The sequence below is a fragment of the Urtica dioica genome, chromosome 10 (genome assembly GCF_054948205.1).
Source record: "Urtica dioica subsp. dioica isolate 48M chromosome 10, U.dioica_male_clone48M_v1_H2, whole genome shotgun sequence".
NCBI classification, from domain to species: Eukaryota; Viridiplantae; Streptophyta; class Magnoliopsida; order Rosales; family Urticaceae; genus Urtica; species Urtica dioica.
In genome coordinates, this window is record NC_142765.1 from 7,293,398 (window position 1) to 7,314,651 (window position 21,254).

Genomic DNA, 21,254 nt, shown 5'->3' on the forward strand with positions numbered 1-21,254 from the left:
ACTTGTATGTAGCTGGTACCTTTCTGAAATCAGAGTATTAGTAGCGCTATCATTATTTTAACAATTGATTTAGCCTAAATTAAGTAGTTATTCAGCTTAACACACAGTTCACTTTGTGTTCATTAAGCTGTTAGACAATGAAATATCTACTACGTCATAATTTTACTCATAAGTTGAACCAAATAGATAAATTTTTATCATTTTGGGTATAAGTGTTCATTAATATCACAAATATAAAATTAAATAATTTTATAGAACGTTTCGAGGATATATAAACAAATGAAAATATTTATTACACCAAAACCCTTTACACAAGACTTAAACAAGCCCTTCTCGGATTTCACGTTATAGGAATAGAATGAAATGCATAGCAACTAAGCTAACTGTATTTTCCTTCCCTAGTACATTTGTGAATTTGTGGAGAACTCCCCTTTCTAGGGTTATAAAATAATAAATAAAGACTCGATATTTAGTAATATCCATCAACAAACTACAAAAATTGTGCTTAATCCAAGCCTATTACTTGTGATTATGCAAATTAGTTTCTCCAAAATATTCTTTTTAGCCAACTTCGGTCTCTGTGCTTCAAATCGTTGCCTGAAATGTTTACAAAATTGGCATGTTAAATCAAAAGCTGTAATGAAGAGAGAATTTTATGATTATAAAAAAAATTATGGAAGGATTGGAAGTGTCACCGTTTAATCTCCCAGCTCGATATAGAGCTTCTTCGGCAAGTGGTCTCCATTGTTCCGCGCACGAGAAGTTGAGTCCCATTCCAACACTCAGTCCTCTCAATAGATGAACGGTTCGAAGGACCGAAAATAATTCCTCCGGAAAAGCCTAGAATCACAACCGAGATAAAATATATATATTTGACATGCAATTTAATAATCTATTTCACTACTCTTGATATATCATCCAAAACGGTCAAAGCTCACGTCCAAATCAAGTTTTTGTTCTACTCTTAAAAAACTCCTTAACCGATCATTTAACTAAAAAACGTCTTTTTTTTACTTCCACAACAACCAAACCAAACCAAACTCCCTTTGTAATTATTGGGTATTACGATTTTGAAAAAGAAAGACCTGGTTAGTAATATTATTGATAAAGAGGTGAACAAATCTCTCGGACTATACTATTCTACGTGTAAAGCAAATAAAATTAATTAACCAATAACTCTTCTCATAACCCTGATGACTTATTTATACTAATACACACTTATTGAACACAAAAAAAAAATTATTATTAATCTACCCTTCCGAGTTTAACATGTACCTGAACACCGATTTTTTTAATAGAAGAATCGTCGGAGAAAGGTTGGAGCATCGTGACTCCAGGCGGTAATTTAGTGTCGAACATCGTTTGGGCCAATCGAAACAGTTCTTGCTGTTCATTTGCACAGTAGCTTAGCGTGTCTATACCGAGCTCTCTTGTAAGTTAAATCAAAACCGATATTAACCAAAAATAAAAATAAACATACAAATAACTATAAAAAGATAGCTATTTTTTCATTAGTTTTCCTATAAATGTTTGAAATTAAACTTTTGTACCTGTAACTCTCTGATGCTTTTACAATGTCGCCGTCTGCAATGGCAAGAACGAGATTAGCGTACCCGAGCCTCAATGCCTCTGGAAGATCCTTCACTTGCCCATAGTCTAGCAAAGCAACCTGAATACATAAATTTAAGCCAAAAATAATAAATAAATAAATAAATAACCTTTTTACTTGGATTTTAACCAAAGCGATCCCTGAATATTATGAAGTTAAGATTATAAAAATTGAGAATGTCAGTGCAAAGCGAAACATATATGTCGGTTTTTTCACTTGCCTCTGAACCTTTACAAATCAAGATATTTCCAGGATGAGGATCGGCGTGAAAGAAGCCGTTTTTCAAAATCATTTGTCCATAAGCTAGAGTTAAACTCTGGAGAATTTTCCTGCAGTTTCCAAGGGAAATCGCTTTAGGTAAATAAATAAAGTGAAAGCCTTTTTTATTCCACAAGCTCATAAAAAAAATGCTCAGAAAAAGTAGGTTCTTTTTCTCAACAGGTTAAATTTTTTTCCCTTTATACAAACTCTATTGGTACGGGCTGATGTAGAATATTGTGTTATTAGCGAAGGGATAATGAACTCATTAGTTATTGAATAGACAATGCAGAGAACTATATGGGAACATGCAAACAAAAACGTCATATGGAAAGTAAAAAAAAAATAAAAAAAAAACTAAAAAAAAGCATATAAATTAAAAAAAAAAAAAAAAAAAAAAAAAAATCATAGCCTTACTGCTTTGCTGCGTTTGCAACTTTGCCACTCGGGTTTATCCCTCGCTTTGCTATTTCATCACCAAGATTTAGGATTGGGACTCCATCTATATATTCCATCACTAAAACCCTCCTAAAATATATTAAGATAAAATAAATTAGAAAAGACGAAGAGTGATTACTTAGCTGCCTTACATAGCTCTGAAAAAAAAAAATCCAAAAATAATTAAATTAAACTGAGACCAAATATAACTGAGAAGAGAGCATTAAGTTGCAAGATATCTGAAATGGATGAGTCAAATGCGCAAAAACAAGACCAACATAGAAATTATTGAAAGTGGAAACAGAACAAATTAATGACGGCATGCAGTTATGATGAGCCTAAGGTATAAATATCCAAAAAATCATTTAAAGGGGGATTTAATTCAAGAAAAAAGATTTCTTAAAAACTATGCATACCAAATTCAAGAAAAAAGATTTCTTAAAAACTACTTGGCATGGTCTCCGTACATATTTAAAACTCGTCGAAAATGTTTGATAATGTAAGTCTTTCATAAAGCATATGATACAAGACAAGTTCATCTGAATTTTTTTACAAGTGACCACACACCAATCAATTGATTGTTCGATGATGCGAATTTTCATAAAGATATAGCTTCATACATTATCCTAGCACTTATTTTCAAACACTCAACAAGCGATGTCATATTGGAGAGAGGAATTACATGCCTAGTGACCATATCATTGATAAGCCGTGGCACCAAAACAGGACTCTTTTTGTTATTCTCGTAAAGAAAACGTCGAAGCTTATCCATCGCATTTGCCTCCCTCACAAAGTCGAATTCGTATCCAATCTGTTTTTAAAAAAGCAAACAAATAATAAATAATTTCGGGAACGAATAACAGAAGACCAAAGGAAATAATAAATAATTTCAAATTCATCCACTTAAACGTGAAAGGAAAAAAGAGCAAAGGCAAAACCTGTTTTTCCATTTCTTTGGTGACTGAGTAGAGATCAAATCTGATGTCTGTCTTTTGCATATACAACGCAAAAGCTTGCAAGTTATGGATATCTGTCATCATCAAATCCTGTACTCCGGGATGTTGTACCTATTCATTCATATATACCCCAATCAAGTAAAGAATACGATAAAAAAAAATAGCCAGTCAATTGAATTCCCTTACCTTGACAACGACATCGCTCTTCTCGCCTTTCAACCTTGCTCGGTGCACCTAACTCGACAATCATGGCATCATCAGCACCGGTACCAGAAAAAAAGAATAGAGATCTATAGAGAGAAAGTACCTGAGCAATAGAGGCAGAACCAATGGGGTTCTCGTCGAACCTTTCGAAGATATCCGAGATTTCGCAGCCGAATTCCTTCTCGAACACGTACTGGACGGCTTCGAACGGGGTCGCCGGAGCTTGATCGCAGAGCGTGACGAGCCTCCTAACCCACGCTGCCGGAGCTAAGTCTGGCTTACCCATAATTTGAGCTACCTAAAGTGGAAAAACTCCACCCGAAACACATCGATACTCAGCATAACACACGCAAAAATTGAACGGCAACACAAATGGGCCGTTGGTTGTGGCATTCATTGTACTTAAACTCGACATAATTAAAAATAATTAAAAAAAAAAAAAAGTTGATATAATAACGAATCAGCGTTCCGTTTCCTCCACAGAAATTCATTTTCAGTGTAACAAATCCCCAATACCTTACTAAACCCTAAGATTTGGAACATATTGTGCCTAGAAAAACTGATGTGATTAAGAATTGTAAGGATACGAAATTTGCTAAAGGATAACAGAGCCCACACGAAAAAAAAAAACAAAAAAAATTTCATGGACTGAAATTCAGGAGCAGTAGAACCAGGAAGGCTAACAATGGAAAAAACAATAAACATAAATAAATAGTTAGATAATGAAGGAAGTACTTTGAGGAAAAAGCCGCCAAGATCAGCGCACATGTCGTAAATCTTATCGGCAGCGACCTCGTGTTGCCTCTCCCACATTTCCTCTTGCCTCTTCGCGTCTTTCACGAATCTCATTCTCACCTGAAACGCCTACACAAACAAGCAAAACCTAATTCTCAGATTGAAAAGAGAGGAGAAATAATAATAAAAAAAAGCATCGGAAATTGCATGTGTATACATAGATATATATAGATACACTACCTTGTAGCCGGTGTATATATCGGCGGCTCGGGTCCAGAACTGGAAGGAGCGCTGCCATGGCCTGAAACGCCTCGTCAAATTCTCCTGAAACTCCTTCACATCCACAATCGGCAATGAAAACATCTCTCTCTCTCACTCCGTTCACCGCAGATAGAATCTCAGGCAGGTTTTGAGGCGTTTATTCAGAGAGAGATAGAGAGAGAGAGCTATAATGAATCGGTGATGATGACAATTGACAATGATATTTCTTGGAGTTGAAGGAGAGAAAAGTATAATTCTGTTTCTGTGTGTTGTGTTTAAAGTCTTTTGCTAAAAGAACTGTGTGAGTCAGACTGAAATTGGCTTCTTTTTTCACGTAAGGCATGCTATCAAGGTGGCCTAATCTCATCATTACTCACCCGTCTTTTTCCCTTCAAATAGTTAATACTTGAATTTCTTTGAAATAATCGCCAAAATGTACAGATTTTCACATACAGGTCCTTTCTTTCTTCTTCTTTTTTGGTGAAAGCTCAAGAGCTTTATGAATGAACGATGACGAGTGTACTTTAAAAACAAAAAAAAATAAAAATACTGAATCTACTTGCCAAGGGAACTGGAGACTCAAGTACAAGCAGTTCGAGTCTGACGGCTTTGCCGACAAAAGGGTCGTTTCATTAAATTTTTGTAAACTCAAGGGTGTGAATGTAAATAGCACATATGTTACCCTTCTCCCAAAAATAATAATAATAATTCCTTTTTTAGAGTCAGTGTTGCACATTCAGTTCGTGATAGTACTGGTTGTACCACCGCAAAATGACCCAAAATACCACTCAAATGGGATAAGCAGAAAAGAAAATTTGAACCACTGATATTTGGCATTAAACCCTTATAAAGGAAGATAACAAAGCAAGTGGATAAAATGTATGTGAAGTTGGATAGTCAAACACTAATCTGATGTTGATGCAAAAAAAAAAAAAAAAAAAAAAAAAAAAAAAAAAAACACTATGCCCTGGTGGACCCAATAAGGTGAGGGTAAAGATAAATTCCTATTTATGCTTCTGAGACTCGGATTTTTCTTGTTTGCATTCAATCAACCAAACATGCTTCAACCAACAGCTCAAGAAATTGCTAAAATTGCGATAAGGAAAAAAAAAAGTGTAATAAATTCAGTGTACCAGCCAAGAACTCGAGATAATGGAAATTTAAAATTTAGCAAAAAAATACAACTCGAGTCGTATCTTTGGACAAGGTTCGAGGAGCATAACATCGATATCTCCCTACAAGTCGATAACGCGAGAAAGCTTCTGGATCCGGTTGAGAAGGAAATCTCCTTGCTTGATCGTGGCTTGGTATAAAGCGTTCTTCGCATCGGGACGGTTGGTCTCCAAAACTCCGGCCACTTTGTCGATCTTGCAGTGGAGCTTCCCTGCTGCAATGAATCGCGACAATTCCCTGTAATCACGTAGACCAGCTTGATCAAGCAAAAAGATAAAAAAATGTGGACAAGAACATGATTATCCCGGTAACGACACTTTGGCCCTCTATTTTTATTGGCACATTCCTCCTTTACGTTGCATCTCTTCGCAATTTTCAGACTAAAAAGTCATTCTCAAACATAAATTTCTTCTTAAACTCGTATTTTGTTGACGCAACAGACGGTAACACAATTCAAAATGATCTTGTTTGCCTTTACAGAGTAACGTAAACGATAGATGCATGAAAATAGAAAATCGATTAAAAAAAAAGATAACCACCCGAAAATAGAGGGCATAGAGGCCAAATAGGCTATAAAAATATGTGAGTTACATGTTTTAGACCCCCTGAGAACCATGGTTTCGCTTGTAAATTGATACAAACTTGTCTATTCATGTGAATGGATATAAAAAGATAGAATTAGAATATTAGATATCGGACATATGAGAGGTCAGTGCTCTTCCACTGGGAATTTCCTCCTCCCACCAATCTCTCATACATTTTTCATGATATATCTGCTAATCCCTTCTTGTTTATAAGCTAACTAGTTTATACCTATTCTATATTTAACCCCTAACTATCTAGGGGAACTGGAAATACCAGCAATTGCTAGGTCGGTATCTTCAGTGTTTAATGAGGCTTAAACTCGAAACCTCTTGGAAATAAACAGAGGGCTTAACCACTGTACCAAAACTCAGATTATCTACTCACTAATACAATGAATAATGATACACAGCAGCGGAACAGCGCCGTAAGCGTAGTTAAAAATGCATGGCGGGACCCACAACATTTCCCTATTTTTCACTTCGATGTTGCGCAGCTAAAAATCATCTCTCTTATAATATCCTCAGTATCTGATCTAAGCTCCTAATGTAAATTTACTTGCAAGTCAATCGAGAAATAGTGAAGTAGGAACTCACAGATCAATAAACTCCACTGTGACACCAAATGATTTTGCCATAGCCTCGATGGTGACACTCTTGTATGATTCCAGAAACTGAGAGTACACTACGCCTCTCACCTCCCTCATGTAATACCTGAAGTGTGGGTGCAAGTACCGGTCCAGCTTTATATGCTCGGCAAGCCCAGCTGAATATTAAAAAAAAAAATTCATATGAATCACAATTTTAATATTTCTGCTCGAATCTTTGGTTTCAGAAACAACCTTTTAGGTTTGAGTTCACCAACAAATAAGTCAACAATATTTCTAACAATCAGAAGAAAGCGCAAAAAAGATGTTTTCTAGTCCACCTACCAAATGCCGTGAAGAATGACTTGTATTTACAATCGTACAGAGAGTTCAGAAAATCTGAAAGGAAGGGGACTTTTCCAATCACTGTGAGTATCTCCGGTGCATCTACCACCTATAAATTATAAAAAAAAAATCGACCAAACACTCAAAATACTGAAAAGACGGCCGAGTTATATATAAAAAAGCAGGATAAATAAGTACCTTTTGTTTAAGAGATACTCGGTCCAACGAAATGATGCTAGTGAGAACGGTGTAGAATACGAAAGTGTTGTATGGGAAAAGCTCATACGTTGTGAATGTGGCAATGGAGTCCAAGAACAGCATCGCTGCCTGCTTAAAATTCCTAGTGGACATGAAATATAATCCTTCGTAAACCTTCAGGCGATTCTTCCTTTCCCAATCACCTCCCTCCTCAAACAATCTGGAAAATTAGAGCAAAGAAAATAAATATATATATATAACTTCGAAAAACGATATAAGAGATAAGCATGCAAATTAAGATCTATCTTTACTTCTTCGCTTTGTCGATGCTCTTAGAAATCAGGTCGAAGTCCATGTAGAAGAATCCAAGGTTCAGAGTGTAGAACACTAAATCCATCTTTTGCCCTACTGCCACGGTTTTACTTTCTGTCACTTTGAGTTGTTCCAATGCTTTCTCCTGAGTCCAGAGGGAAAACAATTTGACGAATTATGAGACACGTCTACACAGAAGGTGATGTACTTTCCAGAATTTCTAAAAAAAATACAAAGGATTATTTTATACCTTGTCACCAATTCTAATGAAGAGTAATGATTTCGCTAGATGAGCTTCTCTAACTTCACTTTCTCCTAAATTCTCTTCTGCATCAGCAATCCTATAAAGAGATTCAACCAGAGAAGATCAATTTGACCATAAAGGAACATCAATCGCAAACCAACTGTCCAACAGCATGACATTTTTTAAACTAGTTAATTTTATATCAATATTCATTTACGTCGACATGTTTTTTTTTATGCCACTGAATATCAAACTCCGTAAACTACACCGTTCATCATAGATCATTTCATACAACATCATGATGCAAAGTCAAACATAATCATAGAAATGCAACTAGCAATGACAAGAAAACATCACTCAGAAACCATTTAAAAATAGACTACTAAACCGTTCTAGTATTGTACAATCCACGATAATACTACTTGACTGTAAAGAAGATTAGCACATTTGTGATAAAAGTGTTCAAATTGGTAAGACCTTGGTTTGACATCACGATTCACAATCACTTTTGTTTCAATTTAATTTCACAAAAATATGCACAATAATATACATTACCAAAATGCACTAATTTCAAGGTCAGAACCAAACATCACGTCAAGAAACATTTACTGAAATTGAAAGTTAAAATAGGTAACAAAGACATTTCAATATTCACACAAAAAAATCCACAGTCGCAGTGTACACTACTTACAGATCCAGCCAAACGGACATTAATCACGTTTAAAATTACCCACCTAATTCTTCACGGATCCTAAATCGCCTTTACGTTCAATGATTCTATGACAGAGCTTGAGCTGTAACCAAGTTCTCATCTTGCATTTTCACAAAGGATCTAAACCACCAAACCCACCAATTCTTCGAATTTTTCAGTTTTTATTTCTCAGTTCTCTAGCTAACCGAAATGAAAACTTCGAGATTCAAACCAAACCCAGAAACCCAAAAAGAAAAAATAACTCACTTCTCGTCGACCTTCTTGAGCTCCTCATCGATCTTCGCACGCATCGAGTCCAACACACTCTGATCCATCTCAAGCACCGAACCAGCGACTAGGGTTTCGTATAGCGGAGCCATATCTACAGAGCCATAGACGAAAAAAAAAACAATTTCAGAAAAAATCAACCCGAATTCACCAAGTGATCGAATTTTCGATTCCCAATCTACCATCTGCCTTGACTTGAGAGAAGACATCTTCTCTGAGTTGAACCTTCTCGATGTCCTGAACATCGGGGTGAGAGAGAAGGAAGAGCTTGTGAGCGAGCACAAGGTGTGGCTGTTGAACTCCGTCTTGTCCTTCCATGGCGAATCGTCGGTCAAAGCACTGGGTTAGGGTTTCCGAGTTATCGTTCCGTTCTGTGTTTGGTTTGGTTGGTACTTTGCTTGAGAAAGGAGAAACCTGATTTCAGTGTGTGCCAGTATCAGCGAAAACTTTCTAGTTTTAATTATAATTTATAAATAAATAAAAATTCGTTTAACAAAAATTGCAGTTTGGGCTTTTTGTATTGGACTGGGCTTTAATCCGTTTTCTAAGAGGGCTTGCCAGTTGTACCGGGAGTTTTCCAAAATTAGGAGTTAAAAACGTCCAAATGACTTTTTTGACCTTTTTTTTTAAAGGTCAGCAATAGGACCTCTTCATTTATTTCTATTTATGTAATTACCATTATACCTTTATTTATTTTCTATTTATTTTTTTTGTAAAGAATCTCAAAAACTAAACTCTACTCTCATCTCTCCTTCTTTCTTTTCTTTTCTTTCATTTATTATCGGTTTCATCTCCTCCATTGCCTCCGTTTCATCTCCTCCATTGTCTCCGTCGCATCTCCTCCATTGGCGTCGTGTCTCATTGTCGTTCGGGTGTCTGGATCTCAGCCGGCGTCCACGTCGTGTCTCATTGTCCCTCCTCTCTCTCTAACTTGACGGCCATCTCTCGTCTCTCTCTTAGTTCGCGCCGTCCGTCGTCTTCCAAGGCCACCCACCTTCGTCGCCGTCTCTCCAAGGCCACCCACCTTCGCCGCCGTCTCTCTCTGCCCGTTGCGGCCCAGAAGCTCCCACATTGACACTCTTTTCGCTCTTTATTCTGGTAAGCTCCCTCATACATAGTCATTTCGCTACAATGTTTGTGACCAACGTTGTCACGAAAGCTTTAGCATGACTCCATATTTCGTGACAATACAGTCACAAAATGAAATTATTTCGTGACAATATTGTCACGAAACTAAATTATTTTGTGACACCCATAGTCATGAAAGCTTCAGCATGACTCGATATGTCGTGACAATATAGTCACAAAACGAAATTATTTCGTGACAATATTGTCACGAAACTAAATTATTTCGTGACACCATAGTCACGAAACTAAAGTCTACAATGACAACGTAGTCACGAAACTAAATTATGAAGTGACACCGTAGTCACGAAACTAAAGTCTGCAGTGACAACTAAAGTCTGCAGTGACAATATAGTCACGAAACTAAATTTTGCATCCTATATTTTTGCTTATATAAAATTTTTATAACTCTTTGTCAATTTTGCTTATATAATATGGATTCAAGAGCTTACTATATATCTGCGCATATAATAAATTTTATGAGAAAATAATTTAATGTGACTTTATCTCCACTATTTGCAGTTATGAAAGACATTCATACCTTCGTCAAGCATAACGGTAGATGGGTGAAACATGAACGATACGACGTTGGCCCTGGGTGCGCAGTGGGAATCTTAATATCGGCAAAAGCAACGTACGAGGAGTTTATGCAGTTGTTGTATGCCACGCTCAATCGCACACCTAAAAATCAAGTCCTCCGTGTTTCTTATGAGACAGAAGGGTCGGTACCCCTAGTAAGTATTGACTCCGACCTAAGTTTGAAATGTTACTTGCATCTTCGAAAGGAGAAACCGGACAGATCCAAACTTAGTTTGGTAGTAGATATGGAGCCATTGAAGCAAGAGCTGTTGGTTTCGGACTCAGGCGTTGGTTCAACTCCGAACACTGGTCAACTAGCACAACCGGACATGTCGTCTCCTAAGTCGGAGGCTAGTTCTCCTGAGATCCCTGACCCGAATCAGAGTCATTCAGGCACACCATGGCAGATCCCTCCGCGCTCAGGCACTCCAAAACGGTTTAGTACGCCTTGCTCTAGAACGAGGAGGACGAGTCAATGCGCTACGCCTTCCACGGATAACCAAAATATGCATCCTGACCTTGATGTGTCGGATATTTACTCTCTGCTGAGACTAGTCAAAGGAGGATTGTATGCCGACAAAGCAACTCTGAAGAAACATTTATGCATGTTAGCAATCACCAAACATTTTACGTTCAAGACGAAGACTTCTAACAAACGGTATGTACATGTTGTTTGTCCAGATGACTCATGCGCGTGGTCTGTTCGTGGAGTAAAAAAGACTACATCCGAGATCTTTGAAGTGTGGAGGTAACTTATTACTTATTTCTACATTGATATTATCGTGACCACCCGAAATTAAAATTGATCATACATTCTTGTGTTGTCAATGGTGCCCACAAGAAGAGTTGTAGTCTTTATTTTGTACATTTGATGTAATAAAGTCTCATGAAGACTCTTGCTTGTAATTTCCTATCTATTCATTAATAAATTTGAAACGTTCATTCATTCTTTCTTTGTTTGAAGCTTTATGATAAAACCTTAGTCTTTTAGTCCATAAACAAACTTAACAACTTACGAAGAGACAAATGTAGATTTGCATGAACAAACTCTTCGTAGTTTGCTTAAAACGATATATTCGCAATCTTAGGGTCAAAGGACTATTGACCTCAGTATGATTGTTAGAAGAATCTATGATGTCTGGTTATGAGGCATTGAGAGTTGGGGACTCTATAGTTCTTCTAGGTATCTTCCGAAGGTACTGAATTGACCAGTGCACTTCTAGAGACAAGATAAGAACAAACCATTTAACCTCTTATGTCTCGAAGTCACTATGTATGAATTGCATCATGCTTACCTTAATCCTGAAATGAGACATGCCATTTCACACCTTAGTATTCTCATTTGAGAAAGTCAAAGTTCGGACTCACTATGTGATTCCGAACAAGGCCTATTGGTGAAGTACTAAGTTGTGAGTCTGTCATGAGTAACTTTGTGAAGTTCTCATAGATATGGAATTCATGTACAAGATTGCTGCAATGCAATGTATATCACCTCATGCTTTGTTCCTTGGAGTGTGAATAAATGAACTGGCCAGTGTCCAAATTGAGACCTGACTCTTTTGGATGAAACAATGTGACTTGTTAGCTCATCGTCAATACATTGTTTCTAACTTATTCACAAGCGACAAAGGAGTTGAGGAAATAACAGCTAGAAGGGTAAAATGGTAATTTTGTAAATCCCGACTAGCTGATGATATTCATGAAGGGTAAACACTGATAATATTCTGTGGATCCACTCATTACAATTAGGTTGAATTCTTGAGTAGAAAATAAATTCATTTGAACCGAGAGATTTTCAGTGTCAACTCTTTAGTGGAGTTAGTTGACATTAAGCTAAACTTGGAAAAGGTTTTGTGAACTTTTGAGTCCAAGTGTTTAGCTCAAGCTTTGTTCATTTGGATCCATGAGGTCACTGTCATGAATCACATCGAGTAGGAATAGTTAAACTGGAAGCTAAGTCAAAACAAGAACGAAAATTGTCAAAAGGGTATTTTTGTCTTTTGAGACATAGGATGAAATGAATGTCAATAAATTTTTTGACAAGGTCATGTGATGACTCAATAACACTCGGCCATGACTTGATCATTGGGCCTTGTGGATTAATTTCATTTCATAAGAATTTTATTGAAAATTCTTAATGGGCCTTTTTTCATGTTATCATGAACAAATGGAAAAGCTTCTAGAAGCCCTTTCTAGAAGGCCATAGGCGCCCAACATACCCAAAGAAAGAGAGAATATTTTGTGCATAAATGTATCAAGATACTTACCAAAAGAAAAAGAGGAAACAAATTTCCTCAAAGAGGAAAGAGGGTAATCGGCCAAGTAGAGTCAAGGCAAGGCAATGAGCAAAAAAGGAAACAAATCCAAGCCTTCTAGAAGGCAGCCTTGGCCGAGTGAATCAAAGGGGAAATGGGCAATATTTTCTCATGAATATGTGATATTCTATAGAAGAGGAAACTACCTTATTGAAGGTGAAACCTCTCCTATAAATAGGAGCCCCATTCTTCACATTTCATCCATCCAAGTTTAAGAGATTTGAGAGACTCTCTCTCTAGAACTTGGCCGATCCTCTCTCTCTCTCTCTAGTTAATTTTCGATTTTTTGTTTTGGCACCTAGGTCCTCATTTGACCTAGTATTTAGCTCTGCGACTTCAAGACTCGTTCTTAAGTCGTAATGTTTAAAAGTGCCCACACACTAATTCATTTTCTCTCGAGTGATTTAGTGATAGAAACTTTCGTGGTTGCTCGAGTTGCCGAGGAAGGAAGAGAGACGTGTTGCGAGGGGAGACGAATGTTGCAATCTTTTTCCAAAAGCTTCTCAACGTTCAAGCATCTAAAAAGGTTAGTAAACTTCTATGCTCATAATAGTTTTATTTATATGTACTTGCTCTTTGTCTAGGTTAGTAAAAACGTTTTACTTGTAAAAGAAAAATTTTAAAATTCCGCCGCTTAACGAAGCGTTAAAACTTTTTCTTAAACCCTAGATCAATTCCAACATCTTGCAGGTATGATTATGAGCACGCGTATGCTACACAATTTAGACAAGGAGAACATCCTCAGGCTGCGTCCACATTTGTAGGCGAGACTATGAAACACAGGTACATCGATCCCTCATGTTCACCATGCAAACCCAAAGACATCATGTCCTACATGCAACAAGATTTTGGACTGGACATGTCCTACAAAAAAGCATGGAGGTCAAGACAAGCGGCACTATCATCATTGTTTATAGATCTCTGACTAAATTCATGTACATGTGGTCGACTAACAATCCAGGTTCGTCATTCGACCTTGTCACAACTCCTCGATCCCACCGTTTCAAATACTTCTTCATGTCGCTTAGTGCTTGGAAAAGGGGGTGGAAGTATCTGCGGCCCGTAGTTATCATCGACGGCACTTTTTTTGAAGAGTTACTATAAAGGCACACTGTTTTCAGCATGTGGTATGGATGCGAATGAACAAGTTTACCTCCTCGCATTCAGTGCTGGTGTTTCAGAATCTACTGAATCGTGGGTTTACTTCTTGACAAGGTTAAAGGAAGCAATCGGGGAGAGGTCACATTAGGTCATAGTGTCTGACAGGAACGCGGAATTCATTAACAGTGTGAAAAAGGTTTTCACTAACTCAGACCATGGTTATTGCATGTTTCATCTTTTGAAGAACGTGAAGAACCAAATCAAAGGTCTATCAAAAGAGGTGAATTGGACGTTATATGCTGCAGCAAAGGCATACACGTATGCAGAGTTTGAAAAGTATATGCTTATAATAGATGAGGAAGATCCAAGAGTCCGAGCGTATCTTCAGAACGACGTAGGCCATGAAAAACGGGCTCGTAGTTTCTACACGGAGAAGAGGTACTCAATAATGACATCAAACAATGTCGAGTCGCTGAATGCAATGAATGTCAAACCGAGAGAGTTCCCTATTGCCAAGCTATTTGATTTTCTCCGGGAGAGAATGAGTAAATGGTTTTACGAACGTAGAGAAAAAGCGTTGGGAACGTTGACGATCCTTTGCGTTGACGCGAATAAAAAACTTGAAGAATACCACGCTAAATCTACTGGAATGAGGGTGCGTGATAGGCATTCAATTTTAAATTTTTTTTATAATATGTTGTTTAATATGTCCAGTTTTTCGTGACAACGTTGTATGTACTGAACAGGATTTCGTGACTACCTTTTTTGGTCACGAAAACTTGTTATCGAAGTATTTCCCAGAAATTATTATTATTATAACCCGTAAACAAAATGGTATTGGGTGTGGAATAGGTGCATCCATCATCGGTGTACGAGTTTGAAGTAGTTGATAGAGAGGGGCAAAAGTGGGCTGTAAATTTGAGAGAGAAGACATGTAGTTGCCGTGTCTTTCAAACTGACAACTTTATCTGTCCCCACGGCATTGCGGCTTGCGGTTTTCGAAACTTCGCAGTTGAGAAGTACATATCAAATTACTACACCACCGAATATTGGAGAAGTTGTTATGCAGGTGTAATTCATCCAATTGGCAGCGAGGAGTCGTGGAATTTTCCAGATGAAGTCACGCAAAAATAGTAAATCCAGCTCATGTTGCGGCTTGTGCCGCCGGAAGACCGAAAAAGAAAAGAATACCCTCTCCATGGGAAGGGGGTAAGGATAGAAGGAATAAATGCAGTCGGTGTGGTGGAGTAGGACATAATCAAGCCAGATGTCGCAACGCGATCCCGACCCACCATAGCCGACCCCGAACATGAGTTCGATTGTTCCTTTTATTAGACTTTTTATTTGATGTACCAATTTGGAGTTGTAATTTACTTTATTTCTTATTTAGTTTGTTATGTTTGTTATGGATTTTTATATTTCTCATTCGTGACGTTTTAGTCCCATTAAACAATCCGTGTAGAAGTCACGAAATCCTATATTTACGTGACGTAAACGTCACGAAATCTATTTTTTAGTGACAGAGAAGTCACGAAATCCCAATTTTTCGTGACATAGAAGTCACGACATCCAATTTTTACGTGACAGAGAAGTCACGAAATCCTCATTTTTCTTGACATAGAAGTCACGGCGTCCAATTTTTCCGTGACAAAGACGTCACGAATTCCTAAAAGTTTGTGACATAGAAGTCACGAAGTCCGCGCCATTTATGTGAAACATGCACGAAGTCCGCGCCATTTACGTGAAACATGATATCTTTCGCTGGGTTGACCGAGTTGGTAATTGGGATATGGATATTTAATAGCATCTACTGCGAAAAATAGCAATAAATGGCATTAATAGCAATTAAATTTCTGAACAACCAACTTAGGAAGTTAGGTAAGAATATTTATTTTAGCATTTACTTACTACAAAAGTTAGGTAAGGAATCCTCATATTTATTCGACCTTTGATATTTACCTCATATCAAACTTATAATATTGTTCAAAAGAGTCTAACGTTGAAATGGACGCTAAAGATCCAACGACGAAGGGAAGCGATTCGAGTAAAAAGGTGTCGACGGTGAATGAGACGTCGGAGATGCCTTCAGGAAGTGCAAACTCGACCGCGAGATACTACTTGATTCCATGTTCACGCCCTCCCAGGAAATTTAAGAAGCGTCATGACATGAGCGACGCTGAATTCAACGAGTACGTAGAGATGCATGCAGGTGATGATTACAATACTCCGTTTTTTATGGATAACTCCGTTCTTCTCGAAATATTCGACGAGAATTGGGAGGAATTTTTGAAAGCAAAGGGAGCTATTGTCGAAGACCATAAAGATTTGCCGGCTTGCCAAATGGGGGTGGACGGAAACAAATAAAATGTAGTTCGAGATGAGGTACTCAATATTTACAATGCTTTCTGCAATTATTTAATGTTTAGACGATATCACATGTTTTAAAACTATTTGTATAATTCTCCTCCTATTTCATATGTTTAAGAATTTTTTATTAATGTATTTATGTTTGGTATGGACTTTTTTTTCGTGACATGAATGTCACGAAATCCTCATTTTTCGTGACACGTAAGTCACAAAATCCCAGAATATCGTGACATAGATGTCACGAAATAGTACTGTTTCGTGACTTGAAGAGTTTTGTTTCATGACAGGAATGTCACGAAATCCCGGAATATCGTGACATAGAAGTCACGAAATAGTACTGTTTCGTGATAGGTGGAGCATTAAATTTAAATTTATAAAATTAAAAGCTGGAGTTCAGGATAGACTCGTTATACTCATTGTTCTTGATATTTTATTAACAACACTTTGAATTCTGTCCCTTTGAAATGATGAAATGGGACAAATGAATGTATGTCAACAACACTTCACAGTACAAAATACATTAGTTCCTCAAGATGTTCTAGGTAAGTAGAATTCACTTACCATTTATTTTTCTCAAATTTTCTTATTTTTATATTCGTAACAACCATTGATCCCCTGCAACGTATTTAATGAAGAAAAAAAGAGGGTTCTCATTAAATTCCATCAAAGGTTCCAATTTCGTGACTGGGATGTCACGACAAAGTACCGTTTCGTGACTTGAAGAGTTTTGTTTCGTGGCATGAACGTCACGAAATCCTCATTTTTCGTGATATGAACGTCACGAAATTCTCATTTTTCGTGACATGAACGTCACGAAATCCTCATTTTTCGTGACATGAACGTCATGAAATCCTCATTTTTCGTGACAGAGAAGTCACGAAGTGTGCACCAATTAACCGAAACATGATCTACTTCGCTCCTTTGATCTCGTTTGGTCCTCATAAATTTCCTTCTAGACTCTTAATTGAGTGGTTTTGGGAGGACTAACAACGCTAATACGTGATTTATCAATAAATTCCAACATTAAGGAGAAATTAGAGTTGAAAACGACAAGTCGGACGGCATGACGTTCAACCTCATTCACCTATGCTCATATGTTTAGACTACTTTAAATTATGTCCCTTTGAAATGATGAAATGGGACAAACGAATGTATGTCAACAACACTTCACAGTACAAAACACATTAGTTCCTCAAGATGTCTAGGTAAGAAGAACTCACTTACCATTTATTTTTCTCAAATTTTCTTATTATTCTAGGTAAGTAGAACTCGCTTACCATTTATTTTTCTCAAATTTTCTTATATTTATATTCGTAACAACCATTGATCCCCTACGACGTATTTAATGAAGAAAAAAAGAGGTTTCTCATTAAATTCCATCAAAAGTTCCAATTTCGTGACTGAGATTCACGACAAAGTACCGTTTTGTGACTTGAAGAGTTTTGTTTCGTGACATGAACGTCACGAAATCGTCATTGTTCATGACATGAACGTCACGAAATCCTCATTGTTTGTGACATGAACGTAACGAAATCCTTATTGTTCGTGACATGAACGTCACGAAATCCTCATTTTTCATGACATGAACGTCACGAAATCCTCATTTTTCGTGACATGAACGTCACAAAATCCTCATTTTTCGTGACAGAGAAGTCACAAAGTGTGCACCAATTAAGTGACATCAAGAATCTATTTGGCGTTGTTATGAAATCATATGAATAGTATTTAATATAATCACATCCAAAAGAGTATAGAGTTACATATTTAATAATTTACTGGCCCCTATAGATACGTTTAAAACATAGACCATGTCTTCGTGACGACCTTGTCGCACAAATTCTAAAAAGAAGAATTAAGAGTCACAGCGCCATCACAAAGACATTCCAAAAAAATACACTTCACCCTATTTATAATATTTGGATCACTAATCACTTCCCCTACTTTCAATTTTCTTCGTTCGACTCAACATTGTTTGCGATCTTTATTGCCCCGTTCTTGTATAACTCGGTTGCCATCTTCTTTATGTACATGGACATATTGTCTTGATGCAAACTAGTGACCAGAATCCCATGGATCATAAATTCGGCGGCCTTTACGCAAAACATGACACAGTCTCCCCTGTTCATGGTTGCTTACTCGTATTAAAAATGCATCAAAATATAGCATGACAATCAAATATGAGAAGAGATCTTACCCATTGCTTTTTTGTGGCATAGGCTCAATTACTATTCTAAACGGCTCCGGGTTGCCATCTGTAAGACCGACGATGCCCAACACTATCGGGATGAAATCCGCCATCATCCGAATGTTGTCACAAACATTACGTGCATACTTGGAGTCCATAGAGTCGTATATTGTTAGCAATCTACGACTTAAGGAAATTACGACAAGGAGCCAGTGTGCCGGCACGTGGACATGGACATAGATAATGTTAACATCTTCCCATGGAGTGTTCGCAAAACCTGTTTTTTTTGCAGTTATGTAGTCAAGCACCACTAAATGTTCCGTCCAGTCAAACACGTCCTTGTTCTTCACTTTGGACCAAGCGTCATGGCATCGGGTGAGCATTGGTAGAAAGTATGAGTTGGTTGTCGTGAACGGCTTTCGGACATTTCCATACTTCCTCTTTTTTCTCAGGTAGTAGAAAATGACGTCCATATGCTGCAAAAAAGAACAAATTCACATAATTCAGTGACATACTTCGTGACAAATTCACCAGATTCTGTTTACCTCGTGACAATATTGTCACCCGATTCTTTTCATCATGTCGTGACAACAACACAGTTTCTGGTGACAAACGTAGTAAACATTAACAAAAAAAATGTAGTTGATCATTTCGTATGTAGAATAACAAGCGAAATCCAAGTTCAGAAATTCATTGTCACCAAATATATAATTTATTACATGAAGTTCAAAAAACAAATAAAAAACACGTCACAACATAGCTACAAAAAACAAAAAACAATCCGAAGTGAAGTGGTGTTTGTCATCCTTGGCTCTAAAAAATCTGGTCGAGTGGACGTACCTCTCCTGTAAGCCACTCAACCGGGGTCCACAAGGCGTAAAACCAAGTCTTCGATGTAATCTCAACCACCGTAAACTGGAACGAGGGAGATAAATTTTCTTCTGGTGACTTGTACTTGACAATGCTGAAAATAACAAGCATGAGATCCCATTTTTATTTAAAATGAACAGACAATATATGTAAGAAGGAGAAAGATACTTACGCATTCTTGTGATTCGATTTAAGACCAGCTTAAATCCATTTACCCATTGCTGCAAGATCTCCCTTGGAAACCTCGTCTTTAGGGTAGGAGAATGGATAAAATGATGGTGGCCGAAGTGGTCGTGTGAACCTCGTAAACACAGCCGGCGCGGGTGTCGGGGTGTAGACCATTGGCGCCCTCCTCTGGAGATTAGGCTTTTCTTCTGATGATGAAATCATTATGAGCTTGCCAGGAATCGTCAACAACGAGGAATAGACCTCATCAACCGCCTCTGGACGTGGCATGGGCGTTTTAGACTCTTGGGTCTCTTTGGCTCGGGTCTGGTCCTCGCCGCCATCAGCGTGCGTTTGGTTCCCGTCGACTTATTTTGGCCCTTCATCTTTAGGAACTCTCCCACCGTCTTCGTCATCTTCACCATCATCTTTTTTCTTCTGAAGATCATCTTCTTTACATTTGCCTCCAATAGATGGCTGATCTTCATCATTTTTCTCGGCTTCTTCGTTGTTGTTCTCCAACTCATTTGATTTGTCCACAACTACTTCTTCGTTACCCTTCTCCTCTTCTTTGTCCTTCTCCTCTTCCTTGTCCTTCTCCTCTTCCTTGTTATCTTCTTCTTCTCCTTGTTTCTCTTCAACATCGATGTCGTTCATGGGAACTTCTGTCCCATCATTCCCGTGCCCTTCTTCTCTGTTCACATCTTCCATATTCTCTTCTTCCTTCTCCTTCACCTCCTCTTCATATTTCTGGAGGTTGACAAAATCATCATCCTGAGAGACTTGTTGCTTGTCCACAACCTCTTTCAAGGTTTCTGAAATGGCTCGCATTTCAGTGGACAACTGCTTCTTCCACTCAAGAAACTCTATTATGAAATGTTTCAGATCTTTTTCCATGGCGGACATGCGTATCTGCAATGTACAAATAATTTTGTATGAGAATAGAATCACAAAATGAAGTATTTTTGTGACAGTAAAGTCATGAAATCAATTATATTCGTGATATTTAAGTCACGAATTCAAATACTCTCGTGACATAGATGTCACGAAATCAAGTATACTCGTGCCATGAAAGTCATGAAATCAAATATTTTGGTGACAATAATAATGTCGCGAACATACTTGATTTTGTGACATTTATGTCACGAACATACTTGATTTTGTGACTTTACATGTCACGAATTTACTTGATTTCGTGACTGTTATGTCGCGAAAATATTTGAATTTGTGACTTACATGTCACGAATATAATTGATTTCGTGACATACATGTCACGAATTTACTTGATTTCGTGACTTTACTGTCACGAATTTACTTTAAACTATAAGAAACTAATTACTTAAGAAACCATTACATCAGTTGATGATGATGTGGTAACAATGTCTTCTTTTTTCTTCTTCCCCCTCTTCTTAGAGGGGCTCACAACAGTCCTCGCAGTTGTCACAGACTCTACCTCACCACCGATCGGCTTGAATTCGATCTGGAAGAGGTCCGAAGTTAATTAAATTTGCATGTTCTTATAAGTAAGAGATTAAAATTTAATTAAATGTGCATCTTCTTATCAATCATATTCATACCTCTTGGAATCGAATCTTTTGTTGTTGGGACTCCAACACCTTCCTTGATTTAGTAGCCCAACGCCTCATCAGGGGCGTTGCGTCGGCAAC

At 37.6% G+C, this 21,254-nt stretch overlaps 2 protein-coding genes across 3 annotated transcripts; both read right to left on the reverse strand.

Annotated features, from left to right (window-relative positions):
- Nucleotides 1-247: 247 nt before the first annotated feature.
- On the reverse strand, nucleotides 248-4,990 carry LOC149383343 (Protein kinase superfamily protein). Of its 2 annotated transcripts, none has more exons than XR_016301862.1 (12): nucleotides 4,441-4,990; nucleotides 4,201-4,329; nucleotides 3,569-3,763; nucleotides 3,448-3,495; nucleotides 3,244-3,372; nucleotides 2,992-3,116; nucleotides 2,285-2,395; nucleotides 1,830-1,938; nucleotides 1,551-1,669; nucleotides 1,276-1,386; nucleotides 696-840; nucleotides 248-597 (listed from the first exon to the last, which is right to left on the reverse strand). XR_016301862.1 is itself a non-coding variant. In XM_089629380.1 (12 exons), exons 1-12 carry the CDS (start codon nucleotides 4,561-4,563, stop codon nucleotides 539-541), a joined length of 1,446 nt encoding a protein of 481 aa, XP_089485506.1. In that variant the 5' UTR covers nucleotides 4,564-4,985; the 3' UTR covers nucleotides 248-538. The 2 variants fall into 2 exon arrangements, 1 of the variants encoding a protein (XP_089485506.1); XM_089629380.1 differs by having other exon boundaries at nucleotides 1,276-1,429; nucleotides 4,441-4,985.
- A 285-nt stretch (nucleotides 4,991-5,275) lies between these two features.
- Nucleotides 5,276-9,347, reverse strand: LOC149383344 (26S proteasome regulatory subunit Rpn7). Its single transcript, XM_089629103.1, has 8 exons — nucleotides 9,063-9,347; nucleotides 8,860-8,974; nucleotides 7,908-7,998; nucleotides 7,657-7,802; nucleotides 7,346-7,565; nucleotides 7,148-7,256; nucleotides 6,813-6,981; nucleotides 5,276-5,871 (listed from the first exon to the last, which is right to left on the reverse strand). The coding sequence occupies exons 1-8, from the start codon at nucleotides 9,196-9,198 to the stop codon at nucleotides 5,697-5,699; spliced, it is 1,161 nt and encodes a 386-aa protein (XP_089485229.1). The 5' UTR covers nucleotides 9,199-9,347; the 3' UTR covers nucleotides 5,276-5,696.
- Between the last annotated feature and the right edge of the window lie 11,907 nt (nucleotides 9,348-21,254).